The sequence below is a fragment of the Argopecten irradians genome, chromosome 5, assembly GCF_041381155.1.
Source record: "Argopecten irradians isolate NY chromosome 5, Ai_NY, whole genome shotgun sequence".
Classification (NCBI taxonomy): domain Eukaryota; kingdom Metazoa; phylum Mollusca; class Bivalvia; order Pectinida; family Pectinidae; genus Argopecten; species Argopecten irradians.
In genome coordinates this window covers 44,470,678-44,490,938 of record NC_091138.1, presented here as the reverse complement: position 1 = coordinate 44,490,938, position 20,261 = coordinate 44,470,678, and the positions used below count along the sequence as shown (strand labels likewise).

The 20,261-nt window shown below is 35.2% G+C and overlaps 1 protein-coding gene across 1 annotated transcript; it reads left to right on the top strand.

Annotated features, from left to right (window-relative positions):
* The first annotated feature begins 1,383 nt into the window (after nucleotides 1–1,383).
* Nucleotides 1,384–19,827, top strand: LOC138323981 (glutathione hydrolase-like YwrD proenzyme). The gene is made up of 11 exons (XM_069268950.1): nucleotides 1,384–1,629; nucleotides 6,004–6,157; nucleotides 7,061–7,214; nucleotides 8,631–8,721; nucleotides 11,278–11,393; nucleotides 12,079–12,319; nucleotides 12,935–13,106; nucleotides 13,859–14,018; nucleotides 14,344–14,452; nucleotides 17,892–18,036; nucleotides 18,983–19,827. Exons 1-11 carry the CDS (start codon nucleotides 1,533–1,535, stop codon nucleotides 19,224–19,226), a joined length of 1,683 nt encoding a protein of 560 aa, XP_069125051.1. The 5' UTR covers nucleotides 1,384–1,532; the 3' UTR covers nucleotides 19,227–19,827.
* The last annotated feature ends 434 nt before the right edge of the window (nucleotides 19,828–20,261 follow it).

The window sequence follows — 20,261 nt, the reverse complement described above, 5'->3', positions numbered from 1 at the left end:
GGGCAGTAGGTACAATGCTATCGTCATATATGGTTAATCATATGACTGCACAATTTTTGTTTGAATACTTTAAAACAATGAACTGAGACGTATAAATGCACAAATATATTAATTGATCAAGGGTTTTCTTACTGCATTCTGTTGCCGTTTTAAAGACATCAAGATATTCAATATCGTCAAAATGTTTTTGAATTCAGTCTTTTAGGACACTTAACCGTATTCTGAGTACATTGCCTATCCCGATAATAATTAGCGTTGTTTGTGTTCTTTAAAAATGTTCGATGTCAATCAATATTTGCCATTCAGGCTGAGCATAGTGCATTCTGATCTTATTGCAGTGCTGTAAAAGGGAAGTACACGTACAAATGTATATTTACGGTGAGTGTTCGGCAATGTAGCCTACACAAAATCACAATACAGCATGAAGGCTGTCCCTAAATGACCCTAACAAGTATTTTTTTTTTAGAATCAAAAGCACAATGATTAGGAAATAAAATCGTGCATCTTGATTTAAATGTAACGAAAAACAAATTTTTATATAACTTACAGAGATGCATGCAAGAATGTATCTTTTTATATATGATCAATACCTTATTTCAATAAGCAATGCTTATATTTGTATAGCAATCTTATTTCTCAATCGGATGTGGGTTTGAAATGGTATTTAACTTATGAGGGTTTTTTAAAAGTACATTTACATGTTTATCTGTCGATAAAATAATATGAAGCCTTCTAGATATCAGATCAAGTTTAATTTCATTTTTCAAACAATTTTCTTGCATAGTGAGAAAATATACAATTTAAACGATACACATGTCAAACAGAACTCGGCCATTCTCAGACACATGAAAACAAAAAACAACTTTGTAAAATCCATCGTGAACCTGCCGATATTTTGATATTAATTTTATTGATATTGAGTCTACTGACTCACTGGACATATATAATACATCATTACATAGCATTTAACTAGTAAACCATACAATTAGGGAAAGTATAATTAGTTAATTAATATATTTGTTTTAGCATCTTTGAGATATTTGGCGAAATTCTTTCACAGTGAAATTTGTAAACAAAATATAGAATATTAAGATGGTTAGGCAAATATAAAGTGTATAGTTTGAATATTGTCCTTTAATTATGCACAGTGGTCTAGCTGTTTCTGGTTTTGGTTGGAAAAATAGTATAGCTTACCCTTACTTTATGAAAATATAGTAGGGGAAGGCGATAATATCTTTCCATTACCAGAAGCCTGTGAATTATATGTGTATTTGATTTCAACACTTCATAATTACCAACAATTTAATATTACAGGAGCGAGTACAGTTATTTTGACTCGACCCTACCAGGCCACCGTACAACGCTACACTACTGCATTACACACGTACACGCACACACCGATACTGCTGTATGTAAGTTAAAGGTACACAACATCTTTATCACACAGAGTGACACATGTTAGATACCTATTGTATCAGCCTGTTCGTTATCACGGGTAGACGGCGGTATTCACTGTCACATGTAAGACAAAGATGTCGGACTTTCAGTGTAACTCTCGGAGGTCGGCTGTTGTGTGTCGTAATGGCTGTGTAGCTAGCAGTCAGCCATTAGCCAGTCAAGCGGGAATAGGTATGTATAGTAACAATGTTAACAAAACCGAAAGTAGTTCAACGCACCGTGATCAGATACACACACACTGTGTCGGTGTAACAGGTGTGCAAAAGTACGGAAACTTCTATACGGCGAACATGTCCAACACGCCACATAGATACTTCCCGAACGATCCAAATATGTCGACGTGTGTTATAGTTACACCAACAAACAGTTTTGTTTACACTATCTCCTGGCACCTTTCAAATAATTTTCTTTATGGGTTTAAAGTGGCTTTAGGTTGGTTTCATATTCTATTTTAAGACGGTCCAGAGTCAAGAATGATTGCCTAGTGGTACAAAGAAATTAAAGTAAAAATACCACGGATCCATGATGACTACTTGGTGTTGAGCAGCGGATCAGCATCGGGAAATATCATCTTCCGTAGGTTAACATAACCTTTTATTAACCTTTATAAAAGTTAACACTTGTACATGTATTTGCTTTTTGATCACTATAGTTAGGGATGCTCATAAGACTGTGATATTAATCAAACCAAATTTCTATATCAGCCATTATTAGTCTTTATAAAAATAAACAATTGTAGATAAACTCTATACCTCGAGGGCAGTAAACAGGACGTGAAATTAAACCAAATCTCTATATCAGCCATTTTAAATAAACCCAATAGTTGCCTGTGTGTGTAAACTGACTACTATGTGAGCATATGCATATGCGTGGGCCTGTATTTATTTACACACTGCTATAATAATTGAAGGTCACGGCTCAGAGTTGACAAAGTGAGGTTCAAAATATGTTAATCAAATCATATCAATCTCTATTACACATCACAGAATGTTACAGAATCATCATAACACACACATGTGCAATGGTTTGGTGCATTAGAGTAAACGTCCAATTGTTTTCCAAAAAAGCATTTATTCCATTTTGAAAGTTTTATACATTTTCCATGCATACATATATGAATATGGATACATATTAAGGTGGTAGTCTCACATTCCCCAAAATTTATTCATAAATTCAAACTTCAGAAAAGGGGGTATTAATCAAATCGCGGTCATTCAAATGCTTGAAGAGCTCGGGGCACTGTCATAACTCAAGCGTCTGTATGAAAAAATCATGATCTGTCTCCCTTACCATGAGACTACATTCTTAATACAGTTTTTCGTTATTTACATTATAAAATTAATTTTCATTTAGAAACCTGTATAATGTGTCATGCTATGAACGTAAAAGGCGACTAAATTAAGGATAGTATCTTTGCTTTTCTTCCTAATTTTTTTCCATCATTCTAACGTCTCTCTTGTTCTTCGATTTAGCGCTCGTCTCTGTAATTAATGATGAGTCTTGGTTCTATTCCCTGGCCCAGACACATCTTAGTCTATAAAATTGGTAATTTCTGCTGCTACTTAGCGTTCAGCATAAAGGGAATGGAACAAAATGTTTGCTCGTATAATGTGACCGGTAGGGTGTGCTGTCCGGTTTTTTGACTGCATTAAGAAAACATTATTAAATGGGAAATAGTTCATTATTGCCCAAGCGACAGCGAACGCTCAAATGAAGGCCAAACGTGAGTTGGTGTCAAGGGAGAACGTAGAAAGATAAAAGAATTCATAATTTAGTCGCCTTTTACGATCATGCACTACAGGCAGCAATTTAAACGCCCTTCCAGTAGGGCTATACAGCATATCAGCTATTATGTGTAGTCCACACCTGCATGCATCACATATATAGACACTTATAAGGTAATATAATTATATTTAGACAAGGACAGTACTTCATTCATTATCTTTACAATTTAATTAAAATGAGACTTGTAAATTCGCTCCATTACGCTGCTCTACAATACGCCCCAATAGAGGATCGTATCATGAAGCATCGTATAGGAGCGGAATTAGAAGTCTAATTTTGATGAGATTGATATCTTTATATAAATGTGTCTTAACAAGTATTTATAGTCTCTAAAAAGGTTATTGGATCATGTTTACAATAAATATTTAATCCCAAAACATACCTACATGTATTCAAAATTCAGATTTATTTATAGACTGCATAATGACTGGCATTATCACAAGGATCTGGCACGAATTTCTAGCCGACAGTAGTTATATATACATATTATAGTATAAAGTGTATGAAGTCTTCGGTAGAGAAACAAACTATTTTTTAAATCCGTAATAACATTTAATGAAAAGTTTCTATATGTCAGTGACGCATATCTAATCTGAAAAAACCAACATCTTTCCAATGAGTTCTTGATGAACATTTCTCTGTCTACTCTATATGTCGTCTCGACTCGCCCCCAATGGTATCTCAAAAACCAGGTCTAAATCACAGAATCTACGCTTGTGATGGTTCACAATACCACTACTGCGTTCACCCACAATCTCCTTTTGAGGTGTTATGACACGTACTTTGTCGAAACTTCGTTTATTGAAACAAATAATCGATTAGAATAGGTCGTGGTTTCTCTTTTTAAGACTTTATACCATTGATACTATTATATATATGTATATATAAACATACTGGTTAAAATTCGTGCCAGGCCCCTGTGGGCTTACTGTTGACCATTAATTGAGTCGCTGTTTCTAATTTTAAAGATGCTCTAATGCCGACAGAGCAGAAATGATATTCATTATTTGAATAATAATTGGTGTTTAATCAGGTATATATATGTCTAATTAACATAAAAAAATAATATAAGATAATCGATTTTGCCTTTGGTGAATGGGCAATCAGTACTTCATTCCATTTAGAATATAGTGCCACAGATTTTTTTTCGGGATGCAATTAATTATTTATTGTATTTTTAACTTGAACAAATAGAAGCTCAAACTTTTCAATGGTTGTATTGGTGTAAAGTAAGTAACTTTTGTAACTAATAAAAATACTAAATCGTCTGCTCCTGTTTTTGATAGTAAAAAACTATCATTTGTCAGCGATGGAGCATCATTAACATTGTGTACTTAATAAAGTTTCGTTCGGGAAAGATTTTCTATAGACATTTTAACTTGAAATCAAGAAATCAACCATTGCACATTTCATTTTGGTATTTCAATTAATTGCTGACATATGTATTAATTAGGACTTGTTACAAAAATAACATTTAAATTAACTGAAATTAGCGGTAACATATGTAGAAATAGTCCGAATGATTCTGACTATCTATCCGCTTTTTATACACTGACGTGGGCGGATGATAGTCAGAAGTCTGTGCTCTTTCAAAACGCCAAAAGTCAGCGACCCTCACCAAGGTCGCTAGTTTTTCAATGTTTTCTCTTTTCAGGTTTCATGTGATTTTTTTGACAATTGCATAGTTCGATAGAAAAATTATTTTTACACTACCTTCCATATCAATTATATGTGTAAAGGACTGTTAACTAATGCATTTCCTCCAGTTTCTTCGGACTTCGTCATTTTCAGCACATTGTTTGTATATGGCTGCCAAAACCAATCTCGCGAGAATTTGAGTGACGTCAGAAAATGAAGGATAAAAATCAACGGCTTGGCTTCCCTTGACTTCCGGCGAGATTTTAATCACGTGATAACTTCAACCAATATGGACGATCTAGCCGGGAAATTTGAGAAGTCTCAAAGAAATACCACAAGTTGCACGCTGAGAGATATAATTTACTTTTTTTCATCATGTCAAGGTAGTGTAAAAATAATTTTTCTATCGAACTATGCAATTGTCAAAAAATCACATGAAACCTGAAAAGAGAAAACATTGAAAAACTAGCGACCCTGGTGAGGGTCGCTGACTTTTGGCGTTTTGAAAGAGCACGGACTGCTGACTATCATCCGCCCACGTCAGTGTATAAAAAGCGGATAGATAGTCAGAATCATTCGGACTAATGTAGAGAGAGCATAAGGCGAAAAAGTACGCTACTGAAGTCTTTTCATTTGCTGATAAAAATAAATTATTCATTCATACACATCGTATATATACAGTGTATGTTACCGTTTAGCCGGATATTTTCGCGAACCAAAATTTTTGCGATACGGATTTAAGGTTAAATATTTTTCAAACATTTTTCATCATTTTGCGGATCAAATTTTCACAATCATAGTAATGTCCTGCGAAATCGCGATAATATCATCCCCGCGAAAATATCCGGCTATACGCCATATGAATAATAATTTCATTGTAATAAGTCAAATAAAGACAGAATAAAACGTTCATGCTATAACCCATACATTAAGTATACAAGTAAATTAAAAAAAAACATTGATCGAGTTAATTGCCTAATTTCGTGTTGTCTCCTTGCCGCTGTTGCCGAACACATTTGATGCGACAAATTACCACAAGTCCTTTCATTGATATTCTTTTTAAATGATTGATCAAACCTTACTGTATATTAATACAACGCTTACACCATTTTCCCTCGACAGATATCCTCAAAGCTGGCGGAAATGCTGCCGATGCGGCGGTTGCCATGGCAGCAGCACTGAACGTCACCGAGCCATGTTCTACGGGTATTGGCGGCGATGCGTTCTGTCTCTTCTATGACGCAAAAACCAAGAAGGTTCATGCTCTTAACGGGAGGTATCTATTCTTGTTAAATGTTTATGGAATCCAATAAATAAAGAACACATGCTCAGTGTCTTAAAATATAAGCTGTGTTTTGGCGAGGGGAAAAACCCCAAAAAATGGTGAGCCTCTGGCGCAACATCACCAAAAATGCATATGATTTTTTTTTCATATATAGTAGCGTTACATTTTTCATCATGTTTGTATTACAGTATTCAATAAACTTCAGCACACGTGAATTGAAACTTCTGTTTTCCGTCGGTGCTGAATACAGCAAAACTATATATGGTAGGTGTATTCCGACAGGCAAATGCTGGTTTCAGGATAAATTACATTAAATAACATATGTGCTGTGCTGTACAACAAGGTGTGTAATTTATTGGAAGGCATATTTATCAAAAAGAATGTAATATGGCTTTGATTCCTTGGCATTTACTTTTGGAACATTTTCTATTGTGTTATTTTTTGTGTTTTGTTTCTTTTTATGAAAATAATAGTTAATAGCATGAGAATGTTATGACCCAGTTTCCTGGATCTTTTCCAATTTAAACATCAAGTAAATTTCCATTTGCCAATATTCGATTCCCAACATTGTGCTAATGGATAATAAATAAATGTCGATTGCTACAGTGTGCAACAGTTATTTTGTAATTGTTATATAGATTACGAATAACTGTCTAATTAGTTTTAGGAAACTTTCCTCGTCTATTAAATCAATTTCTAAATATAGATTCCGTTACGTGTATGACCCGATTCATTCAATACAATTCAATTTATTTTTCTTTCAACTCAATTCAATTGTTAATTTCTTTGAATCTTACGGTTCATCAGAAAATGTGCATAATTATATACAGTGCAAATAGTAACAAAACTTTATTTTCAATACAAAAGACATTTAACGCACATGCATTATTGCAGTGGCCGTGCTCCTGCTGGTTTGACCCTTGACCTTCTAAACAAGCAGGGCTACAATGCTACAAATCCTTTTCCCGTCCAACATGGTCACGCCGTGACGGTTCCAGGCGCTGCAGCAGCATGGGTTGACACGGTTGACCGATTTGGTAGTGGTAAGGTAGGTCACCACTCCAAAGTCTTCATTAAAAGCAAAAATTAATAATAATTATATATTGAATGGTATATTATTTTATTACAATATAAATTTGGTTGGTTGATTGCGTATCCTCCCAACAACACCAATGCTCAATAAAATATTTTGAATTGAATTGAGTATCATTTAATTCCCGTGTATTCGATGTGTTGCGTGTATGTTTGGTGAAAAACAATTTGGATCTCCTTAAGAACGGCAATAGCCTTGAAAGCGCTTGGGAGAAGTAAAACTGTTTATTGTTGTGTGTGTTTTTTTTAATATATATACGTATATCAATAAAGCTAAAATATATATTGATCTTAATCCTATCAATGCAAATTGAATATATATATTTAATAATCATTAGAAGTTGAAATATCTTTTCACCTACTTCTATATCTTTTAACGGTGGTTCGATGATTTATTTAAGGTATAAATATTACTTATCTTATTATTGCCTATTTTTACCTACAAGTATCAAAATTACCGTTTATAAATCAAATCAGAATCTCGATGCAAGGGTCTTCATAAAAACTTGAGAAATATGTCATGAATATAATAAGATCTCTCACTTGTCGAATATATCGTATTATTACATGTGTTATTTTCGAACATCTGAATAGGTCGCGCATAGCAATTTATTCTCGAAGGTTGTCTCGCTGTGATAAACATTCGAAATTAAATCAGAAATTACTGAGTAAACTTTACGTTTTAATATTGTCACGTCATATGATCAGAATTTGGCTGTCGTTCTTTCGCCTATAACAAGCCTCAGCTACATTGTATACATACGTTTCAAAGAACAAAATCCAACATATTAATTTATATGTATCTAAGTTAACAATGCTGATTAAGTCTGTAGAATCGACAAAGAAAAGATGTTGTGAACTAACTATATTTAGTATTTTGGTTAACTATAATGCAAAGAGATTTGATATGTTTCATATATGCTAAGTAATATGCCTCATTTGAGCATAGCCCAGACAACACCGTCCTAGACTAAAGAGTGAAAAAGTCGAAGCATTTGCAGAAATCTACTCAATTAGAAATTAACTGTCTACCGAATGTCAATAAGTCGAAAGTTGTCTTTTGAAAAAATACTCTTCCCTTATAATTGATGTGTTTCAATATAAATATTTTACCGTATATCCGGCTATTTATGCGGATAATTTTTTTCGCGATTTTGACTTTAGGAGAAAAATATATTTTAACGGTTTTATATTTTCGTGATCTGTCTATAAAGGTATATGTGATTCAGCCATTTCTCAACATTTCGCAGATTAATTGTTTGCGATCGAAGCAAAGTGCCGCAAAATAGCGAAAAAGTTAATCCTCGTTAAAACCTTGATAATTCTGTATTCATTTTAGGAATTGTTACTAACAATTATTAATATGCCTTAGTTAAGTCTAGCCCAGATACTACAGCCTGCTGTGGACCTCGCGGAGGATGGTTACCCTGTCCAGCAGATCACTGCATTAAGCTGGAGCAAAGGTAAATACTCCCCATTGCAATTTCAAGTAACGACAGTCTTTCATTTTTTAATCACGATATCCATACATGGTGGTCACACCTTTATCTGCCTACTACCCTACCAGTTGGATGATGTTTTATTACCTTATGTAATATGCTCTGAAATATGATCCAATATCGCAATTCCGTGAGTATTGTTACATTCATGGTGCTGTGAATCGCCCATAGGCCCACGGTTGATTGAACTAGACTTATCACTATGTGCAATCAACCGTAGTCTTCGCAGTCTTTGTTTCTATCACGATCTCCCTCTCATGATTTGAGATAATTCTATATCTATGTCTTTTAGACGCTGTATACTATCCCAAGATCAAATAAATTGTAACATCTATGTCTTTTAGACGCTTTAAAGAACAAATAAATAAAACGACACTGCTTTAAACAAATTTTATATTTGTATAAGTACACCAATGTTCATTAAAATTGAACATTTATAATTGAAATATCGACTCAATGACACAATGATAACACTTTACTGTTTTGAAAGATTAAACAAAGTAAAAAATACCACATGTGTATTGTGGAAAGTTCATGTTATTATTGTGAAATATTATGTGATTTGCTTATACCAACGAAATAATTATACTCAAGAGTACATATTTCTTTGTGTGTGTCATTCAAATATGTTGTTATTTGAGATTGATTGATTCTCCCATACTTCACAGGAATATCCCGTGGTTTCTAGGGAAAATATATCTCTATCTTACACAGGGGTGTGTCAGACAGCTCACACGCGCTAGACAATAACGTGAAGTCATCAATACATGCGGCGTTACTGCGGGGCGCATTGTAGATGACGTCAATCTTGACGCATAAAGACGTTTCTGTGATAATGGCGCGATGAAAAAGCTGAAAACCAAGTGAAATTTTATAATTTTTCTTCTAAGTATGGGAGAAAAAGAATCAAACATGGGTCTGTGATGTGGACAGGGATATCTTAACCCTCTCAATGGACTATGAATGAAGAACAGCGAACAAGGACGTGATCAGCGATGATATACACCCTCGTGAAAGAATTTTGCTGTCAACCCTCGGCAAGCCTCGGGTTGACCGGCCAAAATCTTTCACTCGGGTTGAGTTATCCCTGTTAAGATTCTATTAGTCTGTTAGTGTGTATCATCACTTGTCACGTCCGTGTTCGCTGTTCTTCATTCATAGTCCATTGAGAGATATATCATAGACGATAAAGATTATTTATACAGTATTACTCATTAAACCGACCCTTATCTAATTCGGATTCCTGTGTACTCCAATCACAAGGAATTTCAGCAAATGGAGATCGCTTCTGGTCAAATTACACTCTGTAACATATGCAGAATATTACACGGGCAATATTACTGAATAGCAAGCGAATTCAATGGTTAAGTTATTAGGATTGTTCAAAAATAATTAGACTATCTTTAACTCATTACCAGTGAATCTTCAAACCTTGTGGTCTCGATAAAATAAAAACGCTGAATACGAAACCGTAATAGAGCTCGATGTCTCGAAATATTTGGCTATTCCTAATGGGGCTGCTCCCACGTCCAGTTCCTTGTCCATAGACACTCCCTTAGCGGTCGCGGTCGCGACTCTTTGTCACGATCCGTCTGTTCTCTGATAATGCCTCGTATTGCTTTTGAGACGGCATTTCATCTTCGGATGATAGAGCTATTCCGATCATAGTTGTCAGCAGACGACAGATCACATCCAATGTGGGTACAATAGCGTGACAGTCGCTTTTTACTTTATCATGGTGACAAATATATTGACAAAGATACAGTATGTCCTTGCTGTAGCTTTATCATTATCGTCTATGCCTTGTTGTGGAGCCAAGATAGATGTACATTGTAGGTCAAATTGTTACCTGCTAATGAGAATAATAAATTGGAGAGACAATCCTCGTGACAGAAGAGAAACCTGAATTAAAAAACAAAACTGCTAAGTCATTCACCTCTGTAGACACTTTAGGCTCTTTTAAAGCAAAGACTTGACCATTCCATTATGAAATGTCATAAGTGTAGAGTCAAAGAGGACAAAAAGAATGATTTTTTTTAAATGCTTGTTACTTTAAAAGTACATATAGTTTAAAGGTAAGTTTATTTTGGCGCTTTCGAAGCTGAAATGAAAGGGTAAAATATTGTTGTGCTTTTTGGATCTTACAATGTATGTATGGTGTTTTTTATAGTTGCGATTGTGTTTACGCGAGCTTATCATTATGTAAATAATTTATGTTCATAATTGGTTTTGTGTTAAATATTATAGCGCCATAATAGGTATGTTTATGGTATAATGAAAAGATGAAAGACATGTTTATTCGAGCTTTTGCAAATATACAGTATATTACTATTTTATCTCATGTAAAATAATCCATTTGTCTGTTGTTGATATTCTTAACTCATATTTTGAAATAACCATTAAAAATTGGCTGATACATTATTGCGTATGTCAAATGATTGTCATACCTGTAACTTTACATGCTTTAAAAACGTAAAATACATGTCACGGATTTTTATCTATTATTATTTAATATTGTAGGTGCCCCTACGCTACTCACTCCAAAAAACAAGCATGGCGGCGATTTACTTATTGAAGGCAAAGCTCCGGTATACGGTCAAGTGATTCGTCTTCCACACCTCGCACAGACATTCAGGGTAGGCTCCAAGGATATACCATATTCTTAATATCAGCTTATATGAGATATGCTATGATTTTCAGCTATAGCATTGGCTAATACATGGTCACGTGACGTTCAATATAAAACATATTGGCTAGGTGTTTCCATTCTTAAACACGAAGTCAATATTCCTTTGTGAACTTCGTTACACCGATTTCACGCTGCAGGGTGCCGGTCTTTGACCAACGCTCACTGAAGCATAAAGTTAACACAAAACAGGACACTCATTATCGTTATCACCATACTTAATATATTATACTGTAAATAAGTTCGTTTTTTGCATAGTTGACTTGCTTCTAATAACTTATATATTAAAATACAATATTTTACCATTATTGCAATATTTTCCCATTATTGTAAATATCACTATATATCTGTACAAGCCTTTTTTGGCTTCCCAATGATGTTGAACTGATGAGAAACTGATGAGAAATACTATTTGTAAAACCCACTTCATTGTCATCGTTACTCGAACATACACTTGCACATGTACTTGATAACTAACTTAATACGAAAACTCGGATAACTCGCAGTTTTGCCGCTGTCCCATTGAGTTAACAGAGTTCCATTGTACAAGGTTAGTCATTATGCTGTCTTCGATACAGTGATGTCAGTTGCTATGTCATTAGATTTACTAAAACCTTGTAATATTAATTCAACAGGAACTAGGGAGACTGGGTAAGAAAGGGTTTTACGAGGGGAGGATAGCGAAGGCTATCGTTGATGCGGTCGAGACATTTGGCGGCGTGATGACAATGGACGATTTAAAAAGTCACGTAACGACATACGAAGATCCAATCAGCACAGACTATCGGGGATATCGTGTATGGGAGATACCTCCAAATGGTCATGGAATGGCTGCGTTGATAGCACTGAATGTCCTGGAGGCTTATGACCTTAAAAGTAAGTTCCTTCAATGTAAGAAATTTATAGGTATTGAAAACATGTTGAAAATTGGTTATCACTTTGTTATTACCAACATTATACGTACCTGGCTATTGACTTATGACATATGAAACCATCTGTGTTAATTGCAATCTTTCGTGACGCATGTACAATTAATTATCTTGTAAAACAGGTGGCTGGGGTGTCGATAACCTCGTGGATAACTGTCACGTCTACATAACACTAATAATTGACACTAATTTATTAGACTGATGACACATGGTACCACTGACGTAATTTTTTTCATTTAATTTTTTTCCTGAGAATTCTTGACTTTTGAAATTTCTTTGCCACATGATATACCTATATTATGGGTCCTTGTCATATGCTGTATCTTTCTCAAAGTGATGATTATCGTGTTGTTGTGAAATTGGTATATCATAAAACTTATTAAATGAAACTGAAATATTCCATTTTACACTGTACCTTTTTTTTACGTCCAACACGGTTTTCCGATTGGATCTCTACTGTGTTTTAATTGTATCAAAGTATTTTGACGACCCTTTCACTAATGTTTTCGTAAGCAAATATTTTCCTAGTGATCTTTTTTGTAAATATTCTTTTCATGTTCAGAACTAGAAGCTAATTCAGCGGAATATCTTCACCTAGTCATCGAAGCACTAAAACTTGGTTTCGCTGATACCACGTGGTACTGTGCTGATCCGTCCAAAGTGGACATACCTCTTTCTACCTTACTATCGAAAGAGTACGCAACCAAGAGGAGACAACTCATACAGAATAACAGGTACAGATAATAATGCCATGGTGTGTCAATACACAATAGTTCTCTAGGTACATTTATTTAAACAAATGTAATTGAATCACTTCAGATGGTCTTGTTTAGATATGCTCAACGGTGAAAGTGTCATGTACAAATGTTTTCAATTCAAAATACAAAATGTAATTAATATTCTGGTTTTGCTTTATTTGGAATAGAAACGACGAACATACAATATATATACAATATTAAGCTAGGATTTTTTTTCAAATTGCAATCTGTTTAATTAATTAATTCTTCATTCATGATTTTTATTTCAAATAGAAAATATATCTTGTCGAAGTCTGCCATTTTCAATATCCGATAGTGTCACTAAGTTCGCACGATAGTGACACAGGCTGTTCAAAGCAAATACAGCAGTGTCATTTGTCAACAAAAACTTACTATATATTATGACTGCACCTACACGCTTCGAATATATTGTAGATGGTATTACAAGGTAAAATGTTGCTCCATCTTTCTTGTAACGGATTCGAATTTTCACCGGTGTCGTATTCAGATTGACTTTTAACGAAAATAAAATTGTTCTACAAGCGATCACAGTAAAGGAAAGAAGTTAATTCCATATGATTACTCATATAAATATGTGTGTTACAGTCTATTTAATGCAATGAATCTTTCAAAGTACATGATTAAACAAATAAAATATCAATTCTAAAACGTCAATGAACGTGTCAAATATGCACGCCTTCACTCGGTCATCATAAATATGATTTCAGTGCAATGAAGAACGTGTCAAAAGGTAACCTGAACATTGGTCCCGATACGGTATATTTCACTACTGCAGACTCGCAAGGCAACTCATGCTCCTTCATCAACAGTAACTTCATGGGGTTCGGATCGGCGATTGTCCCTGAGGGTTGTGGATTTACCTTACAGGTATGTGGTTTTTGAGACCCTCTGCTAACATCCACCTTGTTGTCCTGAACAGTTCGCGGTTAAAGGTCATTCGACTTAGAAAATGAATGACACAGCACATTTTACAGGTATTTTAAAAAGGTATAGGGAAATTTAGAATCCATCTTATTTCTATTACTTAGATGGGACTATTATCAGGCTAGATATATTTAATTAACTAACTCTCAAATGATAGCTTCACCCTTTCTGAATTTGAACGCATCATGTCTCATAATAAGGATACGAAGATGATAAGTATTTTTCTCGTAACGTTTTCATTTCATTTGAATGCCTGTTGGTATTTCAGAACAGAGGTAGCGGATTTTCATTGGAGCCTTCACATCCAAATGTGATCGCCCCAAACAAACGGCCGTACCATACAATTATTCCTGCTATGGTGACGGACTCTAAGACAGGTAAAACAGAGACACGAAATCACACCATATGCATATTTACAGTGTATATCTTCGATGTTTGACCCAAAAAACTTAAATAAGATAAAATCTATCGAATGTAGAAAAGGTAGATTGCTTTCTTTGCTTAATACAAATTACTTTGATGTGGAACACAGGGACCTGGCACGATTTTTTAAAACTAACAGTGTACATATATATATTATAGTATCAAGGGTATGAACTCGTCGGTCGAGAAAAACGGACCTATTTTTTTAAAACCATGATTATTTTAATAAATGGGTTATATACAACATTGACGGATATCTTACCTTAAAGAGAAATAATTTATCTTTCCATTGAGTGCTTGATGAACAAAATTGGCCAAGTATTGACGAAGTTATGGCTTGATGAATCGGGAAATTTACGAAAAATATGCTAGGAAGACATTTCCCTGTCCGGTCGAAATGTCGTCTCGGCTCTAATGGGCACCTCAAAAACCAAGCCAAAATCACAAAATCTACGCTTGTGGTGGTAAACAGTACCCATAACTGTGTTCATCCACAATCTCCTTTGGAGGTGTCATGACCCGTACTTTGTAGAAACTCCATTTAAACATCGTGTAGCTCACTTACTTTAACCGTCACCGCCATGTTCATTTGTTTTTCGGAACGCTTCTCGACTTTACATATCTTGACTACATTATGCAAATTATGTAATGTTGTGCTTATAAGTAAACTCGAGAAGCGTTCCGAAAAACAAATGAACATGGCGGTGACGGTTAAAGTAAGTGAGCTACACGATGTTTAAATGTAGTTTCTACAAAGTACGGGTCATGACACCTCCAAAGGAGGTTGTGGATGAACACAGTTATGGGTACTGTCTACCACCACAAGCGTAGATTTTGTGGTTTTGGCTTGGTTTTTGAGGTGCCCATTAGAGCCGAGACGACATTTCGACCGGACAGGGAAATGTCTACCTAGCATATTTTTCGTAAATTTCTCGATTCATCAAGCCATAACTTCTTCAATACTTGGCCAATTTTGTTCATCAAGCACTCAATGGAAAGATAAATTATTTCTTTTAAGGTAAGATATCCGTCAATACTGTATATAACCCATTTATTAAAATAATCATGGTTTTAAAAAATAGGTCCGTTTTCCTCGACTGCCGAGTTCATACCCTTGATACTATAATATATATATGTACACTGTTAGTTTAAAAAAATCGTGCAAGGTCCCTGTGATGTGGAAGACCTTCTAATTTTCCGAAATAAATGAGATTACAGCATCAAACAAATTCTTTCCTGTATAATTTATGTTAAATGGAAGATTCATTTCGTTGGTTTTTTCTTTCGTCTAGCGCAATGATAGTCAACTAATGCGCGGTAGTTAGGACAACATAAGACGACCCGCTTTATCAAAATGAATATTTAATTAATTATATTTCAATTGTTAAGGTGATGATGATAAGTGTGGTATAGCTAATCAATTTCACGTCTTTTTCAAACAAATTTATCAATCGCGTTCTACATTCCCATTTTAAAATTTATATTTTTAAAATTCTTAAAACCGTTTCAGAAAGGTAGTGCCCCTTTAAAAATATCAGTTGAGAACCGGTTGTTAATTATAAAATCGTATGATACATAAAACAATTCAGTTTTATTTTTTGCGTTATTAAACGTAAAGGATGGACCCAATCTATTAATCAATGCGTTACTGTAAGTGTGTCGCGACTACAAAAAATTGTGATTACAATTTCAATACTAGTTCGTGATGATTTCATTTCAAACCAAGAATTACACGGAAGTGCATGTATTACCTGCAGAGCAGTTTGAAACATCATGAAAATAGTTATTTACAGAAAATAGTGGTAATAGGTATGTGAAGTTGTCAATTATGAACCAGTTTAATGCACCACAAAAAAGTTATTTACATAAAATAGTGGTAATAGTTCGTTGAAGTTGTCAATTATGAACCAGTTTAAAACATCACAAAAATAGATATTTACAGAAACAGTTAGTCATAGAGCTCTATGTGAATTGCAACCAAATTTGGCCAAAACCATCCTTGGGGAAGGGAATCAGTTTTGTATAAATATTGGCTCTGACCCCCGGGGGCAGGAGGGGCGGGATCCAATATAGGAAATAGAGGTAAATCCTATAAATCGCTACTTGCCTAGAGTTCAGCACGGAATAAATAAAGCCAAATTTGGTCAAAACCATCCTTGGGGTGGGGGGGAGGGAGTTTGTATAAATTTTGGCTCTGACCGTCTGGGAACAGGAGGGGCGGGGCCCAATAGGGTAAATTGAGGTTAATCCTATAAATCGATACAAGTCCTAGAGTTCTGCATGGATTGAAGCCAAATTTGGCCAAAAACATCCTTAGGAGAAGGGGAACAGAATTTGTATAGATTTTGACTCTAACACTCCGGGGGCAGGAGGAGCGGGGCCCAATAGGGGAAAAAGAGGTCAATCCTTTTAAACTGCTACTGGTCATAAAGTTCTGCTTGGATTGTAACCAAATTTGGCTCAGAAACATCCTTTGGGGAAGGGTAACAGAATTCGTTTAAATTTTGGATTTGAACCCCCTGGACCAGAATGAGTGGGGCCCAATAGAGGAAAATATTCAAATTCCTTTAGAAAAAGAAACAATGGACCTGTATTCAGAGTATGGCCCTGCAGGTAGGGCGTTAGAATTGTACCTGCTGCCCCTGTTGCATGATCGTAAAAGGCGACTAAATTTAGGATCTTATCTTTTCATTTCTTCCTAACTGACTTTATCTTTCCTAATGCCTTCCTTGGCACCGCCTTACTTTTGGCCTAGAGTTGAGCGTTCGCCCCTGTGAGGAAGGTTGTGGGTTCTGTCCCCTGGCCGAGACACACCAAAGTCTATAAAAGTGGTAGTTTCTGCTCCTGCTTAGCGCTCAGCACATGGGGAGTGGAACGACTGGTTCGCTCGTTGTCAGTATAATGTGACCGGGTGTGGTGTGTTGCTTGGTGTCTTCGGCGGCATGCTTCAGTGATATAGCACTATAAAAAGGGCAATAGTTCCACTATACAAAAAGACACAACATGAAAATATCGCAGTCTCCCAAAACACGCACCTCGCACAACATACAACACACCGCATACATGGGAGGCCGTCCTTACATGACCATAGCTGTTAATAGGACGTTAATTAATCAAACAAACAAACAAACAAACAAGTATTCAGAGCATAATTTGGCATTATAAATCTGGTGAGCGATACAGGCTCACTGGGCTTCTTGTTTTGTTTGTTTAATTGATTAAAGTAACGTCCTTTTAACAGCCAGGGTTATTTAAAGGCGGTCTCCCATATATGCGATGTGTAGTGTGTATGAAGCATGTGGTGTGTGTGTTTTGGGAGACTGGGGTATATTCGTGCTGTCTTCTTGTATAGCGGAACACTTGCCCTTTTGTAACGTTGATGACGTTTTTCAGGTGACCTAGTGATGAGCTATGGTGTCATGGGAGGCTTCATGCAGCCTCAGGGTCATGTCCAGGTGTTGCTTAATATGTTAGAGTTTGGCATGAATCCACAACAGGCTTTGGACCAACCAAGGATTTGTATCGGGGGAGGATACGGGTAAGATCTTAAATATAATATATTCTTATGAATCCGCTATACTCCAGGGGTTACTATCTATGTACGACAATTGATGAGCAAGTAGTTTGATTCTTTGATGTAGATCAAAAGAATCGAATAACGGTACAATGTGTGGCATTGGAGTAGGGCGTCTTTCTCTGTATTCTTCAAAGGACGTATCTTCAGGCCTGTTATGAGTAAGCTCTCTCCTTAACGACCTTCGAATTTACTATGAGATAGTCCAGGTGTGGATAGAGAAAGACACCCCTGGAGTCTAAAGGATAATTCGTATAAGGCCGTGTGGTCAATTTGTAATGTATACTGTATATTAACGAGTACTAACCAATAAGTTTATTACATTTGCGATTGACCTAAACGGTCACGATATTTATTCCTTTTCCAAATCCAGTCATTCTTTAATACGATATTGAAAGTCAAACATGTCTAGTCATGCAATAGCATGCTTTCTATCTGAAGTTGAGTACCACGCTCAAATTCGGCACTTGATCAGACATTGATGTATCGTAAAAAACGTTTTGTTAACAAATTCAAACCCCCAGTTTCGGCACCCTTTTATTTATTTTTTTTACTTCATAGATAAACGTTTTACGAATTTCCTTATAACGAATTAATACGAAGTGATTTCATGGTCTCGAGCTAGTCAAGCTTCCTATAACAAATATTTCCAAAATTTCGTTCTGAAAGTGCTGGATATAGCCTTGTTTTAAATTGAAAACCAATGGAATCGATTGATAAAATCAAATATTTCTGTTATAACGAGTTGTTTATTCTGGTCCCATGGTATCCGTTACAGCAAAGTGTTACTGTGCAGTATTTGGTTTTCAGAGAGAGAACTGACATCGACATTCCCTGTTGTTTAATCACTTTTCAGTTTAACGTAATTGAAAGAATATTTTGTTGAAATTTAAAACATATTTGGTTTAAGATACGATGAGAGCTATGTTTCGGTAGAGGACGGGATTTCTGATGAGACTATCAAGGGCTTGAGGGACAAGGGTCACTCAATGCGTGGTCCTCTTGTCGGTTCTGATCGCTCCTTATTTGGAAGAGGGCAGGCAATAACCTCTGGGAATTTCTGGGACAATTCTGACGGTGCTCTACCATCAAATGGACGTATATACTGGTGTGGTTCAGACCCGAGAGCAGATGGCATGGCCATAGGGTACTGAAGTTCGGACTCCAGAATCATGAAACAAGCTTTGAGACTTAAGTTTCAACTTAGCCAATCAGAAAAGCGTGACTTTTTTTAAAAGTCATTTTGATTGGCTGAGTTTAAACCTATTTTGGACTGTTTCATCATTTTGAGGCTAGGTTAGCTTTCTAGGTGTACAAAATTACAATTACTATTTTCGATACAAAAAATATTCGAAGAAAACGTATTTTACGGTAATTATGTTTTATATGATATACGCGTTATTAGTATCAGCTATGGCTAAACTGTTTTGCAAATTACAATTTGTAAATAAAATATGCGTCAATATGTAATGTTGAAAATGTACATGGTAAACAAGATGTTTTTTTTTCTATTCTATGAGTGTCATCCTTGAGGTACATACGTCGCTGTGATTTAGTACTAGGTATAAACAAGTTTAATGATTTTAATAATGGTAGAAATGTCATGTTGAATATTCAATAGGATATCTATATTTGCATTTAGATCGCTGATATCTATGCATGTATAAAGTTGATATCTATGTATTTTTAAACTTTGATATTTATACATTTATGATATTGTATAATTATGTAAATAAAATCGTGTATGATGTTTCATTATTTGTGAGTATTTTTCTACATGATCTTCCTTCTTCAAACCAATGTTTAATAAAATATAAACTAAATGGAAATATAGATTTGTATATAGTCTTGCTATAGACAAAAAATATTATACATTGACAATTATAACCTACAACTGAAACTATGCACATTTGAATACACATTCTAAAATGATATTTAATAAAGCTTCTCATTGCCAGGTACCGATGTTTCTGCTCTTGCTTAGGGCTCAACATTAAGGGATTTTATTTGTTTGTTTCAGTTGTAAGGCCCATTGACAACTAAGGTAATTTAGGGCAAAACAAGTCATGAATTAGTTTGCTTTAAATTTGTATGGTCTTTCGCTCTCCTTGCGATAGTGAAAACTCCATCTGTCTGAGTTTAATTTTACCACTTTTTATGAAGTTGCAGCTCTGTGTACACCAAGAGAA

What these genes read in the sequence shown, in the direction of transcription:
- LOC138323981 (XM_069268950.1), top strand. Translation starts at nt 1,533, where the DNA reads ATGTCGGACTTTCAGTGTAACTCTCGGAGGTCGGCTGTTGTGTGTCGT. An exon ending in GTTCATGCTCTTAACGGGAG is followed by an intron (nt 6,158 to 7,060) that starts GTATCTATTCTT and finishes GCATTATTGCAG; the next exon opens with TGGCCGTGCTCCTGCTGGTT. An exon ending in ACCTCGCACAGACATTCAGG is followed by an intron (nt 11,394 to 12,078) that starts GTAGGCTCCAAG and finishes TTAATTCAACAG; the next exon opens with GAACTAGGGAGACTGGGTAA.